Below are 26,035 nucleotides of genomic sequence, written 5' to 3'. Positions count from 1 at the left end.
ATGGAGGCTTGGGCTACGTCTCCCTCCGGACCATTAGAAGCAATTTACTTTCACTCGCCTGTGGTGCATTTTCACTCCTGAGTGAAGGGGCTGAAAGGGAATGCAAGGTAATATTGTCACCTGATGAAATGAAAATAAGGCACATTTAACTCTTACACTGCAGCGAAGACAGTGGAGCAGTGAAATTATATCTCAGTGCAAAACAGGCTGCAATAGCTTATGTTCTGAGCTTATGTCCATACATCTGTTCAGGTGTAAGTGTGCTAGCGTCCACTTAAAGGTACATATGATATAATTATCTGTATTATAACGTATCAGTGTTATATAACCACATGTGCTCACATCATATAAAGCAATTGTATATGGCCATTGATTTAAGTGTTGTCCTTGGGTGCCTCGTCCCCACCCCTCTAATTCAGTCTGGTTTTTTTTTTTTCAGGATACTGACAACAAATATCCACCATAGAGTTTTACAGATATCAACCTGGTTTTCACATCTATTGTTTGCAAACAGGCCATGCATGTATAGTCTGAAAACTAGATCCGAATTTTTGGATTGATGGGGGAGAAGAGGGAACAACAGAAGTCCTGAGTTGAGAATCATTGGTGGACATAGACTGTGTGTGTGTAGATGGATGCACAGCTATGGGGGAGGGGGCAGAAAGGAAGGAAAAAAGCATAGGCGTAGACTGGGGGGGCGAGGGGGGGCAATGCCCCCCCAAACGACGAGGACGTGGACTGGCGCTAGAATGAAAAAAAAAAAAATACAAGCAGGCACGCGCTCGTCTCCGTCCGCTTCGCTGCTTCCCTGCCCTCTCTGTCTGCGTCCCGCCTTCCTCTGATGTCATTTCCTTTCAGGCGGGACGCAGACAGAGAGGGCAGGGAAGCAGCGAAGCGGACGGAGACGAGCGTGTCTATCTACCCCCTCTCTTCCTACCCTCCGGCGCAGGCAGCACCAATCTTCTCTAAGCCTTTCTTGTTCCTGGCAGCGGTAGCGACGTACACGCTGCCTTCAGCTCTGCCCCGAAGCCTTCTCTTCAAGTTCCTGTTCCCGCATAGGTGGGAACAGGAACTTGAAGAGAAGGCTTCCGGGGCAGACCGAAGGCAGCGTGTACGTCGCTACCGCTGCCAGGAACACAGAAAGGCTGAAGAAGACTGCTGCCTGCACCGGAGGGAGGGAGGAAGAGAGGGGGTAAACGGAGTCACGATCCTGGACCTCGCCGGGGGGGGGGGGCAGCAGAGGGAAGATGAATGGGACTGGGAGGGTGGAGAGCAGAGGGAAGGAGTAAGAGATGGATGGGACTGGGAGGGGTGGGTGGGGAGCAGAGGGAAGGACCAGGAATTGGATTAGACTGGACTGGGAAAGGAGGTGAGCAGAGGGAAGGAGCAGGAGATGGATGGGACTGGGAGGGTGGGAAGGAGCAGGAGATGGATGGGACTGGGAGGGGTGGGAAGCAGAGGGAAGGAGCAAGAGATGGATGGGACTGGGACTGGGAAGGTGGGAAGCAGAGTGAAGGAGCAGGAGATGGATGGGACTGGGAGGGTGGGAAGCAGTGGGAAGGAGCAGGAGATGGATGGGACTGGGAGGGGTGGGAAGCAGAGGGAAGGAGCAAGAGATGGATGGGACTGGGAGGGGTGGGTGGGGAGCAGAGGGAAGGACCAGGAATTGGATTGGACTGGGAAAGGAGGTGAGCAGAGGGAAGGAGCAGGAGATGGATGGGACTGGGAGGGGTGGGTGGGGAGCAGAGGGAAGGACCAGGAATTGGATTGGACTGGGAAAGGAGGTGAGCAGAGGGAAGGAGCAGGAGATGGATGGGACTGGGAGGGGTGGGGAGCAGCGGGAAGGAGCAAGAGATGGTTGGGACTGGGAGGGGTGGGGAGCAGAGGGAAGGAGCAAGAGATGGATGGGACTGCAAGGGGTGGGGAGCAGAGGGATGGACCAGGAGATGGATGGGATTGGGAGAGGTCAGGCACAGCAGAGGGAAGGAGCAAGAGATGGATGGGACGGAGGGATGGTGAGCAGAGGGAAGGAACAGAAGATGGATGGGACTGGGAGGGGTGGGGAGCAGAGGGAAGGAGCAAGAGATGGATGGGACTGGGAGGGTGGGGAGCAGAGGGAAGCCTACTGGAAAGAAGACACTGCATAAAACAGAAGACACTGGGATCAAAGCGAATAGAAAAACTACATGATCAGACAACAAAGGTAAATAAAAGTTTATTTTATTCATAATTTATTAATTGAAATGTGTCAGCTTTTTGAAATGTGCATCTGTGATATTTTGCCTGTAAATTTCATTTCCTTCCTCCATATTAGCATATTCATTTGCATATGTATATATGCAAATGATATGCTAATATGCTCCGCCCATTTTTTGCCCCCCCAAATGAACCGGTCAAACTACGCCTATGGAAAAAAGGATCATTTTCAAATGTTTTCTTACCTGAAAATTTTCCACCTTTACTTCCTGTACTTGGAGATGTTCCTAAGTATAACAGTACACACGCATTGAAAAATATGCAAGCTGTTTTACCCTCCCTGGCTGCCTGTACAAACCAACAGATACAAACTATATACCAGGGTTTTTTTTTATATATACATACTAGTAAAAAAGGCCCGTTTCTAGAGCAAACGAAACGGGCACTAGCAAGGTTTTCCTCCCCAACCCCCCCTCCCTACCCACCTGTTTGTCGTTCTGAAGGCACTGACGCCATTGCTCCGCACCTCGTCAACGCACGCCACCCTCATCTCCTGAGTCCTTGTTCATTGTGAAGCCATTGCTCCACCCTCGATCTGTGACGCCATTGCTTCGCCCTCAATGTCATAACGTTTGATGCGAGGGCGGGGCCCAGAGACAGTGATTTCGGTGGCTTCACCACCACGAACCCTTCAAACCCGAAGGAAGTGCCCGAAGGAAGTGACACTGATGTCAGTGTCCTCAGAACGTTGAGAGTGAGTTTTATTATATAGGATGTGGGTTGTTTCTCATTAAGCAATTTTTCTAAGGGTCAAAGTTATAATAGCCCGTAAACTCTACACACCTATGCAAGCTATTAGAAAATAGATCTACAGCAGGGATGCACAAGCCCATTCCTTGAGAACCACAAATAGGTCAGGTGTTCGGGATATCCTTAATGAATATGCATGAGATAGATTTGCATACAGTGGTGGTAGTATATGTACAGATCTCTCATGCATATTCATTAAGGATATCCCGAACACCTGACCTATTTGTGGTTCTTGAGGACTGGACCTTTGCACCCATGATCTATGGCACAGCAGGACTTATGTTCTATTATATCAGTGGTAGAACTGTGGGGGGAGGGGGAAGTATCCCATCAACAGACTCCCTGCCTATATGCCCTGAAGGGAATTACTGTTTAGGATCTGTATTATCCCAGTGGCTTCTTTATACCGTTTCTGAAAGAACCCAGTTCAGCTTCAAGGAATATGTGATAAAATCAATTGCTTTGTACTGCTGGGGGTGTTTTAACACAGATAATTCTAACTAGCAGTGGATTACTTGTCAAAAGGTTCAGCTGGCTAGCTTCAGAAATTATAACAGTGAAATGGGCCGCAGATGGAACAATGAGGCAGATCCAAAATGGGGGGGAAAGCAAGTTTATTTGAAGGACCTGACACGGCCCGTGTTTCGGTGAATGCTTGCATCAGGGGCCTGTACACATGATACAGTAATATCAATTGCAATCAGAAATAACAGATTAACAACATGTTAATACAAAACATTAATAAAATGACATATTAAAGTATATTTTCAAAGCACTTAGACTTACAAAGTTACATAGGAAGTGCTATACCACTATGACGTACTATTTTGGTATTTATATTTTTTCTATATGGTTGACAGTATGTTATTTTATGAATGTTCCATCTGCGTCCCGTTTCACATTTGGTTTGTGTTGCAGTTTCTCTCTGATCTGCATGGCTTAGCTTCAGAAATTAGTCAGCTAATCCTTCATCTTGAAACCTCTTACGTACTAAGCAGCAAAATTGGTCTCCTTCCATTTCATAGCTCTGATTTGTTATTCAAAAAGGGCGGTACAACAAGCTCAATAAACAATGGACAAATTGAGATGATCAGAATTACGGGCAACGCTGGAAGAATTTGCCTGGCAGGCTGTAACTGAGCTTGTCCATGTGGATTTTCAGCACTAACAAGCTAAATTTAGCCAGATAACTACAGTCATCCCAAGTAGCAATCCCTTGCCAAGCTTATTATTTAGTTATTTCTAGTAACCAACTTAGGTTTAGGCAGTACATTTTTTCTAGCAAAAAAGGTGCCGGTACTCAAATGCAAGGTCACCCTTCAGGGATGGGGTGATCACTGAGGGACCCACCCCACAATAGCCAGGCCCCCTGCAACCAGTCAAAGAATCTATGACAAGGCAGAATTGGTGTGTCGAGCCTGAGCTCTTTCATTAAGACTTGGGGTCCATGGGTCAATTTTAGCAGACAATGGAAAAGGTGCTGGTACTCAGTACCTCCAAGTACCCCCTCAAAAAAAGCCCTGGGTTTAGGTGGGCAGCCCCAGCCATAGAAATAGTAGCCCCAGCTGGACAAATTATTTTCTGTTAATGTTTGGTAAAACTTCCAGAGCACCTAACTAGAATCAGTTGGTTATCTGATAACTAACCTCTAATGTCTTTTCTTTTGTAGAATTGAAGAATTCTTACACTAACAAAAGAAACATCATTTTTTTAAAAACATCCAGATTACTAGCAGACAATCTGCTTCTTATGGTGTCCTGTGTCTTTCCATGGTGCAGCTTAAGGTTGGAGCTCTTGTGCAGCAGCAGTTCGGAGAGGCTGGTCCTGAATAACATCACACAGAGCGAATACTACTAGGCACTACAGGCTGAAGAAACCAGCTCTGGAGACTAAAATGGGTATGTCCACCTCTCCAGCCACAGGGGCAAGGGAAGAGGCTCACAGACTGACTGGAAGACCAGCAACAGAAAGACAAATGACTCCTTCCACAGTGCTTGTCCTAGAGCCGTGTTCCCCAAGGCCAGTCCTGGAGTACCCTTTGCCAGTCAGGTTTTCAGGATATCCACAATAAATATGCATGAAAGAGATTGGCATATAATAGAGGCAGTGTATGCAAATCAAGTTCATGCATATTCATTGTGGATATCCTGAAAACCTGACTGGCAAGGGGGAGGACTGGACTTGGGAAACACTGTCCTAGAGTGTATATTCCTCTGCCAGCTGAGTCCAAACTTGTCCACAACTCACTAAGGGGTTCCAAAACACCTTGCTAGGGAGATGCTACAGGCAAATCAGATCATGCAGCAGCTGTCCTGGCTTTATATAACAGTGCTGACCAGAGGGTGAAGTAGTCTGGTTGCTATGTTAGTCTACTGGCATGTACAAACATAAAGATTAATACAAAAACACAAAATAAAACAGAAGGTGATATCTTCTGATTAAACTAACTTTCTCGACTAGGTTTGGAGAGCTAAACCCCCTTCCTCAGGTCAGAACAGAACACGCAAAAAAAATGATGTTACCAGAAAATACAAGGTAATCATTAAAAGCATCCCAAAGGCAGTCTGAAAGGGAAAGGTGGGAAGAGGTTGATGGGGGATCAGAGGGTGACAGGCCGTAGGATTGTATGGTTCATAATATGTTCATGTGCTTTCTTGTCAGTTCCAAAGCAGTTGATCATTTTGACATACAGTAAACGGGGTAAATCTTTCAGGTGCAAAGAATGCTTTACACATGGAACATGGCTCTTATAAAACTAGGTGGCTGAATACATGTGTACATCTGTGTGCACCAACATGATCACTGCTCGTACGCCATTCCGACTGCCAACATTGAGCCAGTTTCTTTGACACAAATTGCTTTATTTTTTTCAGCGCTTGTTGTCCCTGAGGAAGGTGTGCTGAAACAGAGCTGAACATATCAGATAAGGCAAAATTTGTGGACTTATATAATTTGATGCTGGCTAATGTATTTCTTTTTCAAGAGTGTTCATTCTGAGGAAGGCGAAGGACATTTGAGTTACTAATTTAGCTCCTTCAGACTGTCACACAAGTTTGTATTATTTTCGATCTATTCCATTTGGTGAAAGGGTACATGGGCACTTTAAGGAGGAGATATACAATTTTGACAGAGCTGTTCTGATCAGCCATTGATAACTGAGATTGGTGCATTAATAAAATTGTGTTTCGGAACTGCAGGGTTGGCTCTGTATACTGAACATCTTTCCCCCTACAACACTTTAACATTTGCTTAGTTCATATGAGCACTTGGTTTGGGCGTAGGTTTTGGTCTGATACACCAACAAGCTCAAACATTACTTATACAGTCGCGTACCTAGCTTGCTTGCCACCCAGGGCAGGTTGCTGCTGCACCCCCCCCCCCCCCCCGAGGCACATCACACCCCCCACCCCCAAGGCATGGCACCCAAGGTGCAAACAGCAAGGGGGTGAATGAAGCAGTCGTGTGGCTGTCGGCTCCACCGGTCCTCTGCCCCAGAACAGGAAGTAAAGTCAGAGGGGGCAGAGGACCACATTACTGCTCCAAACATTACTGCTCCATGCACCCCCCTTGCTGTCTGCACCTTGGGTGGACCGCCCCCAACATCCCGCCCTTTATACGCTACTGTACTTATATATGAACATTAGGGACCAGATTCTGTGTCTGATTAACACACCTAGCGCTATTCCATATGGATTAGGGGTGGTGTACAGAATAGTGCACAGGACCAAGGAACACCCCTACATTTAGGTGTAGCTATTTACGCCACTGAAAACCTGGTGTAAATACCCACGCCTAAATGTAAGCGCATTCCCTCAAATTCAATAATGTGTGTAAATAATTCGAGTAACGCCCCTGACACGCCCAAACTCCTCCCATGGCCACTCTCCCTTTTCAGCTACACACATTTAGGGCCCTATTTACTAAGGCGCATTAGCATTTTTAACGTGCCAACAATTAGCGCGCGCAATAACCGTGCAGGCGCCTGTAGGGATATTATAGGCATGTACACGATTAACGCGTGTACACTGTTAATGTGCGTTAAAGATGCTAACACACCTATAACTCGGGTTAGTAAACATGGCTCCTAGAATTTACACTGAATTCAATTCCTACTGTGGCTCCTTGTGATCCTGGGCAAGTCACTTAACCGTCCACTGCACCAGGTACAAAAATGTAGCTTGTGAGCCCTCTAGGGACAGAGAAAGAACCTGCATATAACAAACATAAACCACTTTGCTTATAGCACAGAACGGCGGTATATGAAATCCCATTACCCTTAAGTTGCTTTTATAAAATGGGTGCTTTTTTTGGACATGGCACATAGCAGGAATATAAGCCTTTGGTGGTGGTGGTGGAGGAGTTACAAGTTTCCTTTGTGATCATAAAGCTCATTGATGTACTGGTGTCCAAGGCCTGACAATCTTTCACTACAATTACAAAACCATCTCCGGGAAGCCTGCTTTCCACTGAAAACAACCCAGGCCCATCTACTGCAGTACAAAGAACAGAAAATTGCAGAGTATCTCTTGACACACAAACTCAGAACAGCAGGGGTTCCCATCCTACTCTTGGGGACACAGCAAGCCAGTCAGGCTTTCTGGATATCCACAACGAATATGCATGAGAGGCAGGGCAAGAAAATTTCTCTTATACATATTTATTGTGAATATGTTTATGTTTGTTTTACTATCATCATGCTGACCAAGATCCTGCAATACCAAATGTTTATCTATTAACATTCCTCCACTACTCATGATGTATTGTAAGCCACTTTGAGCCTGCAAAGAGGTGGGATAAGGTGGGATACAAATGCAACAAATAATAATAATAATATCTTGAAACCACAGGACTCAGCTGGAAACACCTGGAAAGCTTTTATAATTCACCTGTATTTTCTGATGATGTAATTTTTGTTTATTCTGTTCTGAACTGAGGAAGGAGCCATTAGCCCCCGAAATCTGGTCAAGAAATGTATTCCACTAGTGCAATAAAAAGAGGTTATCTTTTGTTTTGATTTATTCACTTTGTTTTCTGAAGGTGTTGTTAGATTAGAATAAGGCTGTAGGAAACAATGATTAACAGACTTTTTATTTTCATGTTTTTGTTATGAGTGCTGTGGCTTGTCTACTTTTATGTGATTACTAGCCGTTCAGCCTAGTATAGGAAGGGGGGGGTTTGAAAGGCCCCCCACCCCTCCGCCGAGTTCGCCGCCACCCACCTTCCACCCGGTCGGGCTCTCGCTCCGCTATTGAAACAGCGAGGGCATGCAACACACAGCTCTACTGCGGAGCTGCCGTGGCCTTCCTTCTTCTTCTCTGCCTGTGTCCCGCCCTCGTGTGACGTAACGTCGTCGAGGGCGGGACACAGGCAGAGAAGAAGAACAAAGGCTGACGGCGGCTCAGCAGAGCTGTGTGCTGCGTGCCATCACTGTTTCAATAGCGGAGCGAGGGCCCGACCAGGTGGAAGGTGGGTGGGTGGGGGGAGTGTTAGCGACGGTGGTGTCCCTCGCAAATGCGCAGTAGAGACCCTCTCTGTTCCGCTCCCGTCATCACGTATTGACGCAGGGGCGGGGCAGAGAGGGTCTCTACTGCGCATTTGCGAGTGAGTACGATACTCACCATTTATATATATTGATTGTGATTTTTATCTGATTGTGTACCACTTTCAGTGGGTCCTTTTTATTTATCATTTTTATTTTTAAGGACCCCCAGGAACCTAGTTAACAAATTATTTAATACAAGAAAAAAATGAAAATGTTCTGTTCTGTGATGTTGAGGCCCATTTCTGGGTGCAGCAATTTTGAGCCCTTCGAGGTGCCTGCGGCCTACAGGTACTTACTCCCTACAAGCACATTTTCAAAGGGAACCTCCACACAGAGTTTCCCTTTGAAAATACAGGGGTTGTCTTGCCCTGGGTACTAATGTACCTACACACTTTGTACCTGCCTTCAGTATCTCCTGGTCTAGAATAGCTCCGTTCTGTAGATGTTCGTCTATGACACTTAACTAGGGTTAGGCCCCAAGGATCCTTTACTCAAGGTGTTCACTGTTCTCACAAATGTAGGCCCAGTTGAAATCTCAATAGAAGAGTTGATGGTAGAAAAAATAATCTTTTCAATCCAGTCTGTCTACATACATCCCAGCTGGCAGCCATAGAGCGTCACCACTCTTTGTCCAGGAAATATTTATTATGGTATTAAAATGGAGCACATCACTATAAAATGCCCTTTAAAAACAACATCGAAGATGTAGAATGAAGGAGGAAAGTCTTCTGCCTGCAAGGTATCATGGTAAATAAGTCCCTTTCATTGCCTTACAGCGCTTTCCCATACAGTCAGTTTCTCAAGAATTCCAGCTATGCTTTTGTTAAATAAATAAAACTACTATATATATATGTCTATAAATTAACAGCTGATTTCCTTTTTACATTGTTCCCTGTATCAATCCAGTAAGTAGCTCTTACTGGTCCAGTGTAGGAAGAGGTGGGGAAGCCATCTGCACCCCCTCCCCTTACGTTGATGTTGGGGAGTCCATGGTTGAGAGGATACGCACAATTTCGGCTCGCTGGGTAGGGGAGATGTGCTGGGTCATATGCACGATGGAGTCCATGGCCACTTCAGGATTGGCCTGCACCAAGCTGGAAAGGCAAGAGCAGCATATTAGAGGCATGAAATGTAAATCTTCAGAGGGATACTCTCATAAAACTGTACAGGGATAAGTTTGTGAAGCCCATCCTGTAAAGGAACATCCAAGTCAGGCCATGCAAAGTTTGCAACCTATTTTATAAAAGGCTCACTGAGTGCAAAGCCTTCTGACACATAAAATCATTCACTGAGATGACCTAATAGACCTACCCCTCAGGAACACTAAAAAATCATCCCGCACATTCCTGAATCTTCACTTCCCCAGCTGTAAAGGCCTAAACTACAGACTAACGCATGCGTCAAGTTTCTCTTACCTGTGAGTATACAGCAATGGAACACATTACCGCTTGAACTGAAAACTATTCACGAATTAACCAACTTTCGCAAATCTCTAAAGACCTACCTCTTTAACAAGGCATACCACGATAATCAAGAATTGTAAATGTAATACTTCTCCACCTGACCTATTCGCAGAACTACTCATCTCTGATCTCTTTTACTTGTTTGCTCAATTCTACCATGCCAGAAATGCTCTCTTTGTAACACAATCCGACATCTGATACAATCCTGTTCAGAAGGAATGGATCCTAAGGCGCTTAGCCGAGATTGGGTGGCAGAGCCGGTGGCGGGAGGCGGGGATGGTGCTGGGCAGACTTATACGGTCTGTGCCAGAGCCGGAGGTGGGACTGGTGGTTGGGAGGCGGGGATAATGCTGGGCAGACTTATACGGTCTGTGCCTTGAAAAGGACAGGTACAAATCCTGTTCAGAAGGAATGGATCCTAAGGAGCTTAGCCGAGACTGGGTGGCAGAGCCGGAGCCGGTGGCGGGACTGGTGGTTGGGAGGCGGGGATAGTGCTGTGCAGACTTATACGGTCTGTGCCAGAACCGGTGGTGGGAGGCGGGGCTGGTGGTTGGGAGGCGGGGATAGTGCTGGGCAGACTTATACGGTCTGTGCCAGAGCCGGTGGTGGGATTGGTGGTTGGGAGGCGGGGATAGTGCTGGGCAGACTTATACGGTCTGTGCCAGAACCGGTGGTGGGAGGCAGGGCTGGTGGTTGGGAGGCGGGGATAGTGCTGGGCAAACTTATACGGTCTGTGCCCTGAAAAGGACAGGTACAAATCAAGGTAAGATTTACACAAAAAGTAGCACATATGAGTTTATCTTGTTGGGCAGACTGGATGGACCGTGCATGTCTTTTTCTGCCGTCATCTACTATGTTACTATCTAAACCGTTAAGGCGAATGGCATAACGATACACTGTAAGCCACATTGAGCCTGCAAATGGGTGGGAAAATGTGGGGTACAAATGCAATAAATAAATATATATATATAAGAATGTGATAAGGTGGCACATATAGTGGGAACAGCCCTTGTAGAAAAAAACAGGCTTACTAAAATGAGAATGTTATAATGCCTTTGTATCATTCCATGGTGAGACTGCACCTCAAATACTGTATACAATTCTGGTCACCGCATCTCAAAAAAGATAAAGCTGGATTAGAAAAGGTACAGAGAAGGGCGATGAAAATGATAAAGGGGATGGGACGACTTCCATATGAGGAAAGGCTAAAGTGGCTAGGGTTCTTCAGCTTGGAGAAGAGATGGCTGAGGGGAAATATGATAGAGGTCTATAAAATACTGAGTGGAGTGGCATGGATAGAGGTGAATTGCTTGTTTACGCTTTCCAAAGATACTAGAATTAGGGGGCACGCAATGAAGCTAGAAAGTAGTAAATTTAAAACAAACTGGACAAAATATTTCTTCACTCAACTTATAATTAAACTCTGGAATTCGTTGCCAGAGAATGGTAAAAGCAGCTTAGCAGGGTTTTAAAAAGTTTGGATAATTTCCTAAAAGTCCATAAACCATTATTAAGATGGACTTAGGATCATCTACTGATTATTTCTAGGATAAGCAGCATAAAATCTGTTTTACTGTTCTGGAATTTTGCCAGGTACTAGTGACCTGGATTGGCCACTGATGGAAACAGGATACTGGGCTTGATCGACCTTTGGTCTGTCCCAGTATGGCAACCTTTATGTTCTTATGTTAAAGAGTGGCTCTCTCTGTGTAAGTGCCAGATTTTGAAAAACTGCATGTCCAGAATGAGCCAATGAAGAAGTCAGTTTCTGAGTTTTGAATTTGTTATAAATACCAGAGAAGAAAGTTCAATCGCTCCTCCATAGCCCAGGTCCACATGAGCATATTGCCGACACATTATGTGTGACTCTGAGCCACTGCATTATCATTGCAGACTAGGAAATCCTTTGAAGTCTTCCCAAATCACATCCCCTTGAAATCTGAGAATATTGCGGGTATAAGAATGGAAGCAGTGGCGTTCTTAAACGGCTACTTACATGTGTACATCCACTTATACATGGAATCTAGCTGTTCAGCTCAGTTATATAATGCCAGATCCTTGTACAACCACCTCCATGGTCAGCTGGGCTAAACATATAGATGCAACAGCTAAGATACAACTTACAGACTAATTTACCTATGTCACTTATATATTTAAAGTTTTAAGAACAGTGGCTAAATTTTGATGCTCTCTATATAGCCTTAAGCCCTGTCCCCACAGTACCTCCAATCCTGCCTCCCTTTAGACAGAGGACTTTCAGACGTAGCATGATTCATACATTCATAAGTTTGAATTTTCCCGATTTCAGAATGCCAATCAAAAAGATTTAGACAGATGGAAACTGCTGCTGTCTAGCCACATAATCCTTTAGAATATTGACTTGACTGTAGCTAGGCCACTAGCAAGTTTCTGGCTTTGGTTATAGGGTGTAGTGAGTGATGTCCAAAAGAATAGTGAAGTTACAGGTCAGTTATTTGGCTATATAGGGCGTCTCTTGTGCTGTTAAGGACTATTTATTCCCTGTCTGTAAAGAGAGCAGTTTGATATGTTATGTCTAAATTTGGGATAGAAGGAAGTTAAAAAACAAAACAAAAAAAATTATCCAACACTGCATCTCTTATTTGTTTTTTATTAAGATCCCTCCCTACTTTGATTTTTATGGGGTCCAGAACCAGTTTAGAAGTCAATCACACCAATGTGATTGAATGTTAAAAAAAATCTCCCTATGCAAGGGCTTCCCAAATCTGACCTGATGAACCCACAGCTTCTCAGGTTTTCAGGAAATCTAAAATGAATATGCACAAGATACATCCAGATTTCTCCTGAATATTCAATGTGCATAGTCTGACTGTTCACAAGGACAGGTTGGACCTCACAATTTTCCTGCAGACTGAGGCTAAGACAAACAGCAAAACCCCTCCCCCCACAAGTACAGAAGGGGCTGAGAGGGAGAGGGGCACACCACCCCTGCTTACCTGCGGATCTGTTTGAGGACGTAGTCCCTGGAGATGTACTTGATGTTTTCCTCCACTACTGAGCGAACCCCTTCCTCCTCCGCCAGCTGTTTCTCCAGCCACTCCACAACGTCCTCATTATTGTCCCATAAGTATGCCTGGAAGTACAAGACGCATGTGACTGATCCTAGAAAAAGCTATCACCACCAGCCTTCCAAGAATATCAACTAACATTTAGGTGTCCTGTTATACAATCAGGCCTAAGGGAGAACTCCAAAAAGGCATCTGTTTCATAAAGGCAACACATGTACCTATGTGTCTTGATAAAGCAGGCTTCCGACCCAGTTCCAACACTGTCCAACTGCTGCTCTGAAACTGAGGTAAATGTGTGCATATTTTATACAACACATGTGTACACTGCAGCTCTGCATCTGCTCCACCCAAATTATGCCAGGTGCAAACATTTTATGTGCATATGCAGTCATGTTATTTTAATGTAAAACAGACTTTAGACATGGGAAGAGCTTTAGGCCAGTGGTCTTCAATAATTTGACCACTTTAGATTCTAATGAGCTGCAGAACCACCAATAACCGTCCATGCAGATGCCGACCAGTGTGTATCAATGAAATCCATCCCCACCAGCCCACCTTCAAACTTTTCATTGGGAGTATCCTCAAGGAGGTGTGAATTTCCAAATGCATTCTCTTTGTCTTTTGAGAATGTCTTGTCACCAGGGTTGCCAGGTGGAAAATTTTTTTCCCACCCAAACGAGCCCAAATCCAGCCCAAAACCCGCCCAAAGTCAAACCCCGCCCCTGACACCCCCACCCCTGCGTCATCACCCTGCCCCCGCCGTCATCAACCCCGCCCCCGCTGTCATCGGCCCCGCCTCCCCGTCATCAGCCCCGCCCAGAACCTCACTAACCCCGCCCAAAACGTCACTAACCCCGCCCCCGCGGCCGAAAAAACCGCTTTAAAAACCGCCCAAAAGAAGCCCAAAAAACCGCAACCCGCTGCGGGCAAAAATTTCCCGTGGCGGGTTGCGGAAAACCGTCCACCTGGCAACACTGCTTGTCACTCATGCAAGTAGCTCTCCCCACCCTCCCCCCATCCACTTCACCCTTTCTGTCCTGAACTTATGTACAGAATCAGAACGTAGCTGATGATGGGGGGGCCACCACAGAGGTCTCCAGGGGCTGCCACTGGCCCCTGCGCTTTGCAGGTGAAGAACACTGCTTTAGATGATGAAATTCTCTCACAATGGAAACCCAAAAGCAACACATCGACTGCAGGAAACCTGTGACCAGCTGAGATTTTGTCACTACATAACTCATCATTATACATCATGTTTTCTTTTCTTTTCTTTTATATCATAACATGTATCCCGTATCAGCAAGAGAGCTGCCCATTACAGGGCACAGTCAGTCCATCTCTCCCAAGGCTGCCTCACTCCCATTTTTTCTCTCTTTTTATTTTAAGCAAAATTTTTATACCATTTCTAATTTTTGGTTTTTGTTTCTCATTGGATATTTGGCAGGCTACTCCTTCTTTCAATTTGTTTACTTCTTATCTGCTTAACCCTATATAATTTCAAGGCAGATTACAAGAATAAAATACTATTTGGATCAATGCTATTAATAAAAAAAAAATGCTTAAAGTAAAACAACCAGTCCTTCAAAAATGCAATAAAAAGATCTAACTACACAATTAATATATATTAAACAAATCGATCATTTCCCATAGCCTTGATTTATTATTTTTTATTTTAGAACTCTCATATCCTAGAGATTCTGGCAGCTCCTTCCACCGAAAAGACAGCTACTGCCCTTGTGTTACCCTTGAACCAGACAGTGACCTTTCTCAGTCATCAGAAATCAAACCGTCACTACCAACCATCCACAACCACCAAATTATCTACAACAAACAGCTTCTCTTCATTTTTTTTAAAGATAATTTAGTCTGGTACTTCGTAGGTAGTTGACTGCATAATAATTCAGAAGTGTGTTAGACACCTAATAGCCTTCTCGTTCCTCTGTTCTCTCATTTTCCTTACAAATCATTTAGGAATTACTCTGTTAATGGTTTCCGGTAAACCAAGTACCACCATTAGCGTTCACTCATATTTATGTCATTTTGTTTGGGTAATTAAACACCAAGCTTCTCATTTAAAGGTGCACTATCCTTTCTGGTTATCCCTTAACAAAATCAAAGTCAGAATGACAATGAGATGGCTTGCATAATTTAATAGGTAGGGTCTGTTAAGAAAAATCTCAGTGACTTAAGCTGATGGCTCCCCCATCCCCCAGTTGCTATCGCTTACTCTGGGATAATTTTGCATGGGGGACCAAGTCAAGGATGCAGCATGACTGCTGAACTGGTTATTATAGAGGAACAAGGTCCATGATGGTGTGAGATTAAAGGAAAATTGCAGTAACTAGCTCAGATATGCCTTGCAAACCTTTCTTTATGGGGGAAGGGTTTGAATGGCCAAGAATAACCATTTAACCAATGGACTGCAGCTCACCTATCCAAAAGAAATAAAAGCAAAGAGGAGGGAAAAGCACATACCATGTCAGGGCCTGGGGCTTTTCATCACCGGACCTCAAGGGCCACAAACAGATCTGCTTTCTGGAGCCACTGAACTATGCAAATTAGCCTGTATCTTGCACCTGAAATCTATATACACATATCTCATGCTTATGTTTATTACAGAATGTCTATATCATCCTTCACAGAGAATCAAACAGGTGTACAATCTAATCAATAATCAGGAAACGAAGAGACATTTACAATATCACAATAGGAACCTTGAGATCCAGCAAAGCTAAAGAGGGGAAATGAGAGAAGTACCAAGAACATGTGGTATCCCTTCATTCATCCCTCGTGGCCCACGGCTCAAAACTTCAAGGCCCTTTGGAGCCCTCAAAGGCCCGGGCATAGCAATAAGTTACTTTGTCACAGTGTGGCAAATGTGCTATGGTAGATAATTCCACAGTAATGGGGCCAGAAAGTAAAATGCTGACTGACGGGTACATTTCAGCCGAGCTCTGGCCGATGCTAGTACCACAAGCAGGCTGGCAGTTTGGGACCGTAGAGGTCCAGCAAGGGCAGGGTATGATCAAGGTAGACAAATAGAATGGCCATCCTGAGCAGAGAGTCTTGAATGGAACAAGTAGCAGCTTAAATCTGGCCCTTTATGAAACCAGGAAGAAGTGCTCGTTCATTAATAACGGAGTCACATGATCAAAGTATTTGCATGTGAAATAAGCTTTTACGGCTATATTTTGCACTAGCTATAATCTTTCGTGTTGTTACATAGTGCATCACAGAATCATGCCCACTGATGACTATGAATAGCGAGGGCATCTTCATCCAAAAAAGGCCTGACAGTTCATGAAAATGTATTGTGCAGAAAGGGCCCTGTAGCCATTTGTTATCATCAGGCACCTACCTAATGCTTTAGAAAAGAGGACTGGCTACAGACACTTTCCAAATGCTTCCTTGAATTTAAGAGGGTAATTTTAGACCAGGGTGCCTAAGTTAAAGGAGCAGGAAGGCACCTCTTTTGTATCTATTTTACAAAGACAAATAGAGATAACCATGCATCTTTATAGAATACAGAACTCTACAGAAATTGCACCTAGATTGAAGGCATCAACGTTACACCAGCTTGAGAGAAGGTGTAACTGTGCATGTCTACATCATAGCCCCACCCAAACTGCTCCCCTGAGTACACCTATTAGGGGAAAGGGAATGGGACTTGATATATCACCTTTTTGTGGTTTTCGCAACTACATTCAAAGCAGTTTATATAGTAGTACATACAGGTACTTATTTGTACCTGGGAAACTGGAGGGTTAAGTAACTTGCCCAGAGTCACAAGAAGTCACAGTGGGAATTGAACCCAGTTCGCCAGGATCAAAGTCCACTGCACTAACCACTAGGCTACTCCTACACACAGTTTTAGTGTGATCTAATTGTTTAAGGGGCCTTTTCCTAATCCCTGTTAAGCACCAATGCATGTTTAACATAAGAATAACAATACTGGGTCAGACCAGTGGTCCATCTAGGCCAGCATCCTACTTCCAACAGTGGCCAATCCAGGTCACGAGTACGTGTCAGAAACCCAAATCATAGCAACATTCCATGCTACCAATACCAGGGCAAACAGTGGCTTCCCCATGTCAATCTCAAAAACATGGGGGAAGCCATGCAGGACAAATGGTGTAACACAGGATGCATTAAAGCGTTTTGCATTAGTTTTGCCATCCTCCTCCCTTACCCACCTTACCTACCCTCATCTAAACGATCACCGCTTTATCTACTATATTACAGCCATATCCTTTCTATGTTACTTTGTAAACCTGATATTCTATGTAAGCCACATGGAACCTGCTAATAAGTGGGAAAACGCGGGGTATAAATTTTACAAATAAATAAATTAATTAATATGCACTAACCGTGTGATATTATATATATATATATATATATATATATATATATATATATATATACTTTTTGGAGGGGGGTGTCAGTGGCAGATAATGGATGTGGAAGTGCTATTCAGCTGGTGCGAGAAAATAACTCGGACTTTACCATCTCCAAAATAGGAGGCGGTAAGGGCTCCCGCCTTAATTTTTTTCAATGGCTACCTAATACTAAAATTAGCACATGGCCAGAAAAATCCAGATTTACTGCTGAGCTAGAAATGGGCTTAATGCACGGGAAAGTCCCATGTTAGGACTCACTAAGCCCATTACAAGCACAGCTTAGTAAAAAGACTCCTAAGAGCCCATTTACACATGAAAATGGTTTATAAAATTACCCTCCAAAAGTGTTTGTACAATAAAAGCTTTTTTACCTGTTCTGTGCTCTTAGCTATTCTTACACAAAGATCAGGTCATAAAATTTTGCTTGACAAGTTGACAGCAAAATTTACAATGTATGAAATGAACCTTCAGCGCAGCATGTCTAGATAATGTCCTCTGTGGCTGGGGATGGAAAATGGATGGGGCCTGACATAACAAAATGTTTTCTGCCTACCTGCAACCTTTCTTCAGAGTGATGTCTACTGTAGCACCACCTGAAATACCTACAACCTTTCTTCAGTGATATCTAGAATCACCTGAAATACCTACAACCTTTCTTCAGTGATGTCTACTGTAGCACCACCTGAAATACCTTCAACATTTCTTCATAGTGATGTCTACTGTAGCTCCACCTGGAATACCTACAACCTTTCTTCAGGTGATGTCTACTGTAGCACCACCTGGAATACCTACAGCCATTCTTCAGGTGATGTCTACTGTAGCACCACCTGGAATACCTACAGTCATTCTTCAGTGATGTCTACTTTAGCACCACCTAAAATGTCTTCAACATTTCTTCAGAGTGATGTCTACTGTAGCACCACCTGAAATACCTACAACCTTTCTTCAGGTGATGTCTACTGTACCATCACCTGAAATACCTACAACCTTTCTTCAGGTGATGTCTACTGTACCATCACCTGAAATACCTACAACCTTTCTTCAGGTGATGTCTACTGTAGCACCACCTGAAATACCTACAACGTTTCTTCAGTGATATCTAGAACCACCTTAAATACCTACAACATTTCTTCAGGTGATGTCTACTGTGGCTGGGGATGGAAAATGGATGGGGCCTGACATAACAAAATGTTTTCTGCCTACCTGCAACCTTTCTTCAGAGTGATGTCTACTGTAGCACCACCTGAAATACCTACAACCTTTCTTCAGTGATATCTAGAATCACCTGAAATACCTACAACCTTTCTTCAGTGATGTCTACTGTAGCACCACCTGAAATACCTTCAACATTTCTTCATAGTGATGTCTACTGTAGCTCCACCTGGAATACCTACAACCTTTCTTCAGGTGATGTCTACTGTAGCACCACCTGGAATACCTACAGCCATTCTTCAGGTGATGTCTACTGTAGCACCACCTGGAATACCTACAGCCATTCTTCAGTGATGTCTACTTTAGCACCACCTAAAATGTCTTCAACATTTCTTCAGAGTGATGTCTACTGTAGCACCACCTGAAATACCTACAACCTTTCTTCAGGTGATGTCTACTGTACCATCACCTGAAATACCTACAACCTTTCTTCAGGTGATGTCTACTGTACCATCACCTGAAATACCTACAACCTTTCTTCAGGTGATGTCTACTGTAGCACCACCTGAAATACCTACAACGTTTCTTCAGTGATATCTAGAACCACCTTAAATACCTACAACATTTCTTCAGGTGATGTCTACTGTGGCTGGGGATGGAAAATGGATGGGGCCTGACATAACAAAATGTTTTCTGCCTACCTGCAACCTTTCTTCAGAGTGATGTCTACTGTAGCACCACCTGAAATACCTACAACCTTTCTTCAGTGATATCTAGAATCACCTGAAATACCTACAACCTTTCTTCAGTGATGTCTACTGTAGCACCACCTGAAATACCTTCAACATTTCTTCATAGTGATGTCTACTGTAGCTCCACCTGAAATACCTACAATCTTTCTTCAGGTGATGTCTACTGTACCATCACCTGAAATACCTACAACCTTTCTTCAGGTGATGTCTACTGTACCATCACCTGAAATACCTACAACCTTTCTTCAGGTGATATCTAGAACCACCTGAAATACCTACAACATTTCTTCAGGTGATGTCTACTGTACCATCACCTGAAATACCTACAACCTTTCTTCAGGTGATGTCTACTGTACCATCACCTGAAATACCTACAACCTTTCTTCAGGTGATGCCTACTGTAGCACCACCTGAAATACCTACAACATTTCTTCAGTGACGTCTAACACCAACTGAAAATTTTTTAAAGAGTATTTCATCTGGCTCCTTGTATGCACCGACTTCTGACGCCTGGCACATAGGTATAAGAGCCAGCAAATGCATATGTATGTTGCTATATCAGCATTTGCATATGTAGTTACCAGTGCTTACATGTGTAAAGTGCCAAGAGATGCTGCTCTTTTTTTTTTTTTTTTTAAATTACTGCTACTGCTGTACTTACTGGCAAATACATGTGTATTTGCCAGCATCCTTATACATAGTTTATGGAAGGCTCTGATTTCAGCAGAGCCTTTTATAACACCCAGGAAAGTGTGAACATCCTGACCTGAATGTCCCAATTCCTACCTAGACGCTCTGTGCAAAATGGAATTTAACATGTATTAAAGGTTCAAGAACATGATACAGAATGACCCCATGACAAACCATCCCTGATACATTTCTGTTTCATTACCCAAGCTTTATCTTTTCAAACTTGCACATTTCTGGATGCAAGCATAAATTTCACAAAATTAAAAAGTAAAAGTGCTTCGGTTTAAAGGGCCTTACTTACGCTCTGTTTGCCCAGGAATCCCAAAGCCTTTTTAGTCTGAGAGAATATTTAATACTGTTATTAATCATTTTTAATCCGTTTGCTTTTAATTAAGAAACAGCGTGATGTCTTCCTATCACCGTATGGCAGGGAGCAGATTAATTGTGGCTTTAGATAACTCATCTTGATTGGTGTAATGTATTAGCAGACAGGATGGCCACATCTTAAGATTCCCAAGCGCTACCTTGGAACGCCTGACTCCCAGAGGAAGAAACTTGCTCTCTTTTTTTTTTTTTTTCCTTTTGTTTATCCTGGAGCTTTTTTGAGCATGGTGGTGTGTATTTATTTTATTGTTTTCCTATCTCTTACAGATGGATTCTAGTTTAATTTGTAACACCGCATCTGAAACCAGGAGGAGCTGTTTATCAAGGCTACAGCTGTTTCAGATACTCCAGTAGCTGTTATGGATTCTGGAGAAAACTGGATTCTTTGTACTGGGGATAACATGGAAACTATTCAAAGATGGTGACATAAGTGAAGAGAGAAAAGAGTGTAATCTTGAAAGATCAGAATATTTCTTAGGCAAGGACTACGGCCTGTAAGGAAACCCGCGGCTGACGGTAACATGACAGCCAGGAGGCAAAAGGACAATGCTCAAACTAGCCAAGATACACGCAGTAATACTGAATTCAGCACTCACAAATAAATTCAGCTGAAGAACAGTGGGTCTCTCATAACACATTAAAGCTATACTTCTCACACATGGCCCTCATATTTACACGCCACAAGTTCTGTACATGCTCCACATTTGTCGGCTTTCAGATCAACAATTATAATCATTAGATCTGTAACAATTAATGCACGTGCCAACATTTTGTCACATACTATCTATCTTGCACTATTTCAGAGTGACAGAATTTCTACAATTTGACAAATGCATTTATAACATTCCTAAGTTTAGTGGGTTACAGATACACCGTCCTATTTGGATTTTTTTTTTCTTGTGGTTAGGAAATGAGGAAAAAAAATCCGAAGGGGCTTGTTTCAAACCTGAACCCACTTACTGCCTCTCTGATGTGCCCCAATGTTTTTCCCAGAAGGGCTGGTTTGCTTTTCAAGCCCACTGAATATTTGGTCTCTCTACTGGACACTGCCAATTGCTGCCTTTGATGACCGTGTGGGATCTGGCTTGGGGGCCACCGACTTGTTTCTCTCTACCCCAACAAGCTTTCAAGTAAACTTTGATCAGAAATGACTTTAGCATGCCTGGAACCCAAAGAGATACTTCCAATTCCCCTCTCTTCCCTTTCCCAAGAGGTGGTCTTTAGCTTTTCACCTTCACTGTTCCTTCTGCTTCCACAAACCAACGCCTCAACATGGCTTGGATCTGTCCATCTGTGAGCTCAGGGTTTGCACTGTGGATCTTCCCTTTCACCACATCTTCCAACAGCAGCCGTCGCAGTCGCCAGTAGAAGAATGTGCGGCAGGATTTCCATTCCAGGACATCCTATGTACAGAAAACAAGCAGGGAAGGGAGAGGAGAGAGAGGACCACTGTGTTAGTCTACTACTACTACTACTACTACTACTATTTAGCATTTCTATAGCGCTACAAGGCGTACGCAGCGCTGCACAAACATAGAAGAAAGACAGTCCCTGCTCAAAGAGCTTACAATCTAATAGACAAAAAAAATAAATAAAGTAATCAAATCAATTAATGTGAACGGGAAGGAAGAGAGGAGGGTAGGTGGAGGCGAGTGGTTACGAGTCAAAAGCAATGTTAAAGAGGTGGGCTTTCAGTCTAGATTTAAAGGTGGCCAAGGATGGGGCAAGACGTAGGGGCTCAGGAAGTTTATTCCAGGCGTAGGGTGCAGCGAGACAGAAGGTGCGAAGTCTGGAGTTGGCAGTAGTGGAGAAGGGAACAGATAAGAAGGATTTATCCATGGAGCGGAGTGCACGGGAAGGGGTGTAGGGAAGGACGAGTGTGGAGAGATACTGGGGAGCAGCAGAGTGAGTACATTTATAGGTTAGTAGAAGAAGTTTGAACAGGATGCAAAAACGGATAGGGAGCCAGTGAAGGGTCTTGAGGAGAGGGGTAGTATGAATAAAGCGACCCTGGCGGAAGACGAGATGGGCAGCAGAGTTTTGAACCGACTGGAGAGGGGAGAGGTGACTAAGTGGGAAGCCAGCAAGAAGCAGATTGCAGTAGTCTAAACGAGAGGTGACAAGGGTGTGGATGAGGGGTTTGGTAGAGTGCTCGGAAAGAAAGGGGCGGATTTTACGGATGTTGTAAAGAAAGAAACGACAGGTCTTGGCAATCTGCTGGATATGAGCAGAGAAGGAGAGAGAAGAGTCAAAGATGACCCCAAGGTTTTGAGCTGAGGAGACAGGGAGAATGAGAGAGCCATCAACAGAAATAGAAAACGGGGGGAGCGGGGAGGTGGGTTTGGGGGGGAAAATGAGAAGCTCGGTTTTGGTCATATTTAATTTCAGGTGGCGTTGAGACATCCAGACAGCAATGTCAGACAAGCAAGCTGAAACTGGTTTGGATGCAAGGTGAGATATCAGGGGTAGAAAGGTAGATTTGGGAGTCATCAGCATACAGATGGTAGGAAAAGCCATGGGATGAGATTAATGAACCAAGGGAAGAAGTGTAGATAGTTAGTCAAAAGAAAACAAACAAGCACAATTGGCCATGCCTCGGTGAGCAGTCCAGAAGCAGTTCATGAAGAGAAAATTCAAATATGAACTCTAATGGGTCAATATTCAAAAGCCACGGTCAACGTTTGTTTTTTCCCAGTCCAGCAATGGTATTTTACTATATGACGTCTATTCAGCACCACTATCTGACTAAAGAGCTGCACTAAATATACATGCACTATAGACAGCAGTGCTGAAACCTCTTTCAAAGCATTCAGATCAAAATTAAAGACCTGGCTCTTTGCTAAAGCCCTCAACATAGAGTAATGTTTTGTCAAACCACTGCTTACCTTTTCTTTACTCTCTATTTCTCTGACTCTCCCATCTCTCTAAGATTTGTGGTCTATCCACTGTTCTATTGAATTTTGTAGTTCCTTTCATTTTCTATGAAACTTTGTATTATTTTAATTGTAAACTGTCTAGTCAGTCGTGGCAGTATAGCAAATCTTAATAAACCATAACCAGTGATATTCTGCTACCAGTACAGCTATGCAGTTTAATTTAGGAAACACTTTTTGCTGGCCTAAATTAACTCTAATAGCTATATGGATAATGGCTAAATATCACTTGCTATCTGTACAGTTAGGCACATTCAACCTATCCTGGGGCTGAAATTTGATGCGCTGGGCACTTATCTATGTAGCAGCTATGACTCTGTGAATAAGTGTTTCTGAATATATAGTTTCAGTCTTTTAAGAAACTACAATAACATGAGTCTGTAGCATAAGCAGGCTTAGACCAACCAAGAAGCAGAAGCACCACAATAAAACAAGTCTGTAACGTAACCAGTCCTAGACCAACCAAGAAGCAGAAGAACCACAATAAAACGAGTCTGTAGCGTAACCAGTCCTAGACCAACCAAGAAGCAAAAGAACCACAATAAATATCAGTCCATAGTGTAACCAGCCCTGAACTGACCAAGAAGCAGAAGAATCACAATAAATATCAGTCCATAGTGTAACCAGCCCTGAACTGACCAAGAAGCAGAAGAACCACTATATTATGAGTCTGTAGCACAACCAGTCCCAGATCAACCAAGAAGCAGAAGTCAGGCTCCAAAATCAAACTGGATTTCAAATATGCTTTTTTTCCAGTCTGCTAGTTCCTCCTTTCTCCATGTCAAATTGGGATAAGGGCTGGGATCTTGGTGCCTTGAGCCTTTCCTCACTAGAACCGGGAAGATGTTTTTCCCTCCTCCCGCTGTTCCTAGTCTGGTCACTGCAGCAATGATCATCAGACTGGGAGCCATACACCATTCCACAACCTTGGGTAGCTCTTAACGATGACCATGACTCCCTTCCCTTCGGGAAACTGAACAGGGAATTACCCACATGACAGAGCCAGGCCAGCCCTTTAACTATCATGGCAATCTTGGCAGCCCTCAACACTGAGCCGTAAACCCGACTCCACTAAATCATCTTTTACTTTTTAAAGAACCTTTGGCTAAATGACAGATAAAATAAATTAGATTAGCAGGCATTTTGGAGATGATATAGTCACTTGTGACATCATGGGGGTAATTCTATAAAAGTGTGCTTACATATAGATAACTAGAGGGTGCCTACTTTCCTTTATAGAGTACTAGTGTAACAAGTGAAATACACACCAATAATTTAGGCTCAAGCGCTTACGTCAGCCACAGAGCTGGCGTTAAGTGCTCATATCTAAATGTTGGAGATGCCGCCCAGACTCCACCTATGTCTACACCAACCTGTAAATTGTGCACTATTCTGTAAATATGCACCTAGGTGGAATTTGTGGCATTTACATCCGCATGTGCACACATACCTGCGGATTTACCATTATTCTAATTATCTAAATATTTAGATGTGTAATCTGTGAGTAAATGTTAGCACTTATGTTAAAGAATAACCCTTTATAGGTCACACAGCCAAAGAGGTCTGTATTTTTCTCAGGATCTCCACCATTGTTATTTGTGGATCTAATTCGAATGTACCTTTCCCTAAACCCATACACACACCCCTGTAGGCTTGTATTGTAGAAACTCTCTGTTCCTGTGCATGTGACCCATTCCTACTTACAGTGATAACACCTTTCTCCTGCATTCTGCCTGGCGTATCATGCAAGTCAGCAAACTGCACGGCCACCTGATGGTAAATGGGAATTAAGAATTCCTCTCGCTCCTTCAGCTTGGTCTCCAGTTCCTTCCGCTCTGCTGGGCTGAGCTCCGGGGTGCCTGTAATGACACACAGCTATCTGTCAAAAAAAACCCAGTGTTGAAGACATAAGCAATGTGACAGCCCTGGCTCTACGGATTGCCTCCTCCACGTCATGCCCTTTTCCCACATCTTACGTAATATCTTGAAATAACGGCTGGCAAAACAAGCTGCAGGCAATTCCTTCAGATGGACCCTTTTGGCTAGATTTACAGAATTGCACTTAAGAGACCGGATAGTAGTTGTCCAACCTCAAGCTCCCTAACAAAAAAGTTGCACCTGGTTACAATGAACGAATTAACTCATCCCATCCTATAATTTAGGTTTTTTTTTATTTAAAGATTTCCATCACTGTACTTTGTACTTACTGCTTCAACATTTAAACTTTCCTTCAGAGAAGTAGTCATCAAAATAATTCCTTGTGCACACTTTGTGTAATGAAACAAGTTCATTGACAGAATGCAATCTTACATAGATAGAAACAGAGAAACTAAATGCAGATAAAAGCTATGCCCCAGATTCTATAAAGGTTGCCCAAATTTGGGCACAGAGCCTAGATCCATGTACAAACTAATTACAATCAATTATTGTTAATTGGCACTAATTAGGACTCACACACAAATCTGCCTATGCGCAATTCTATAACCTGTGTGCCTAAATTGTCCTGAGTGCAACTCGAGAACATGGCCATGGGAGGCGCATGAGCGGGTCAGGGAATTTCCCAAAATTTGGCCAAAGTGTTACAGAATAGAATGTAATCTGCTTTGAATATTCAGATAAAGGGTATGATACATACCTGTAGCAGTTGTTCTCCGAGGACAGCAGGCTGA

General features: G+C 43.7%; 1 protein-coding gene across 4 annotated transcripts in view; it reads right to left on the bottom strand.

Moving 5' to 3' along the window:
* Positions 1–8,646: 8,646 nt before the first annotated feature.
* ACACA (acetyl-CoA carboxylase alpha) overlaps positions 8,647–26,035 on the bottom strand; it is a 325,016-nt gene continuing 307,627 nt past the window's right edge. For all 4 annotated transcript variants that reach the window (XM_030222052.1, XM_030222054.1, XM_030222053.1 and 1 more), the window contains 4 exons: positions 25,071–25,225; positions 21,666–21,836; positions 12,987–13,123; positions 8,647–9,642 (listed from right to left, as the gene is read on the bottom strand). In XM_030222052.1, coding sequence (XP_030077912.1) covers positions 9,516–9,642; positions 12,987–13,123; positions 21,666–21,836; positions 25,071–25,225 — 590 coding nt within the window. In that variant the 3' untranslated portion in view covers positions 8,647–9,515. The remainder of the gene's footprint in view (positions 9,643–12,986; positions 13,124–21,665; positions 21,837–25,070; positions 25,226–26,035) is intronic.

The sequence above is a fragment of the Microcaecilia unicolor genome, chromosome 13 (genome assembly GCF_901765095.1).
Source record: "Microcaecilia unicolor chromosome 13, aMicUni1.1, whole genome shotgun sequence".
NCBI lineage: Eukaryota > Metazoa > Chordata > Amphibia > Gymnophiona > Siphonopidae > Microcaecilia > Microcaecilia unicolor.
The sequence above is the reverse complement of the archived record's forward strand: the minus strand, read 5'-3'. Positions and strand labels throughout refer to the sequence as shown.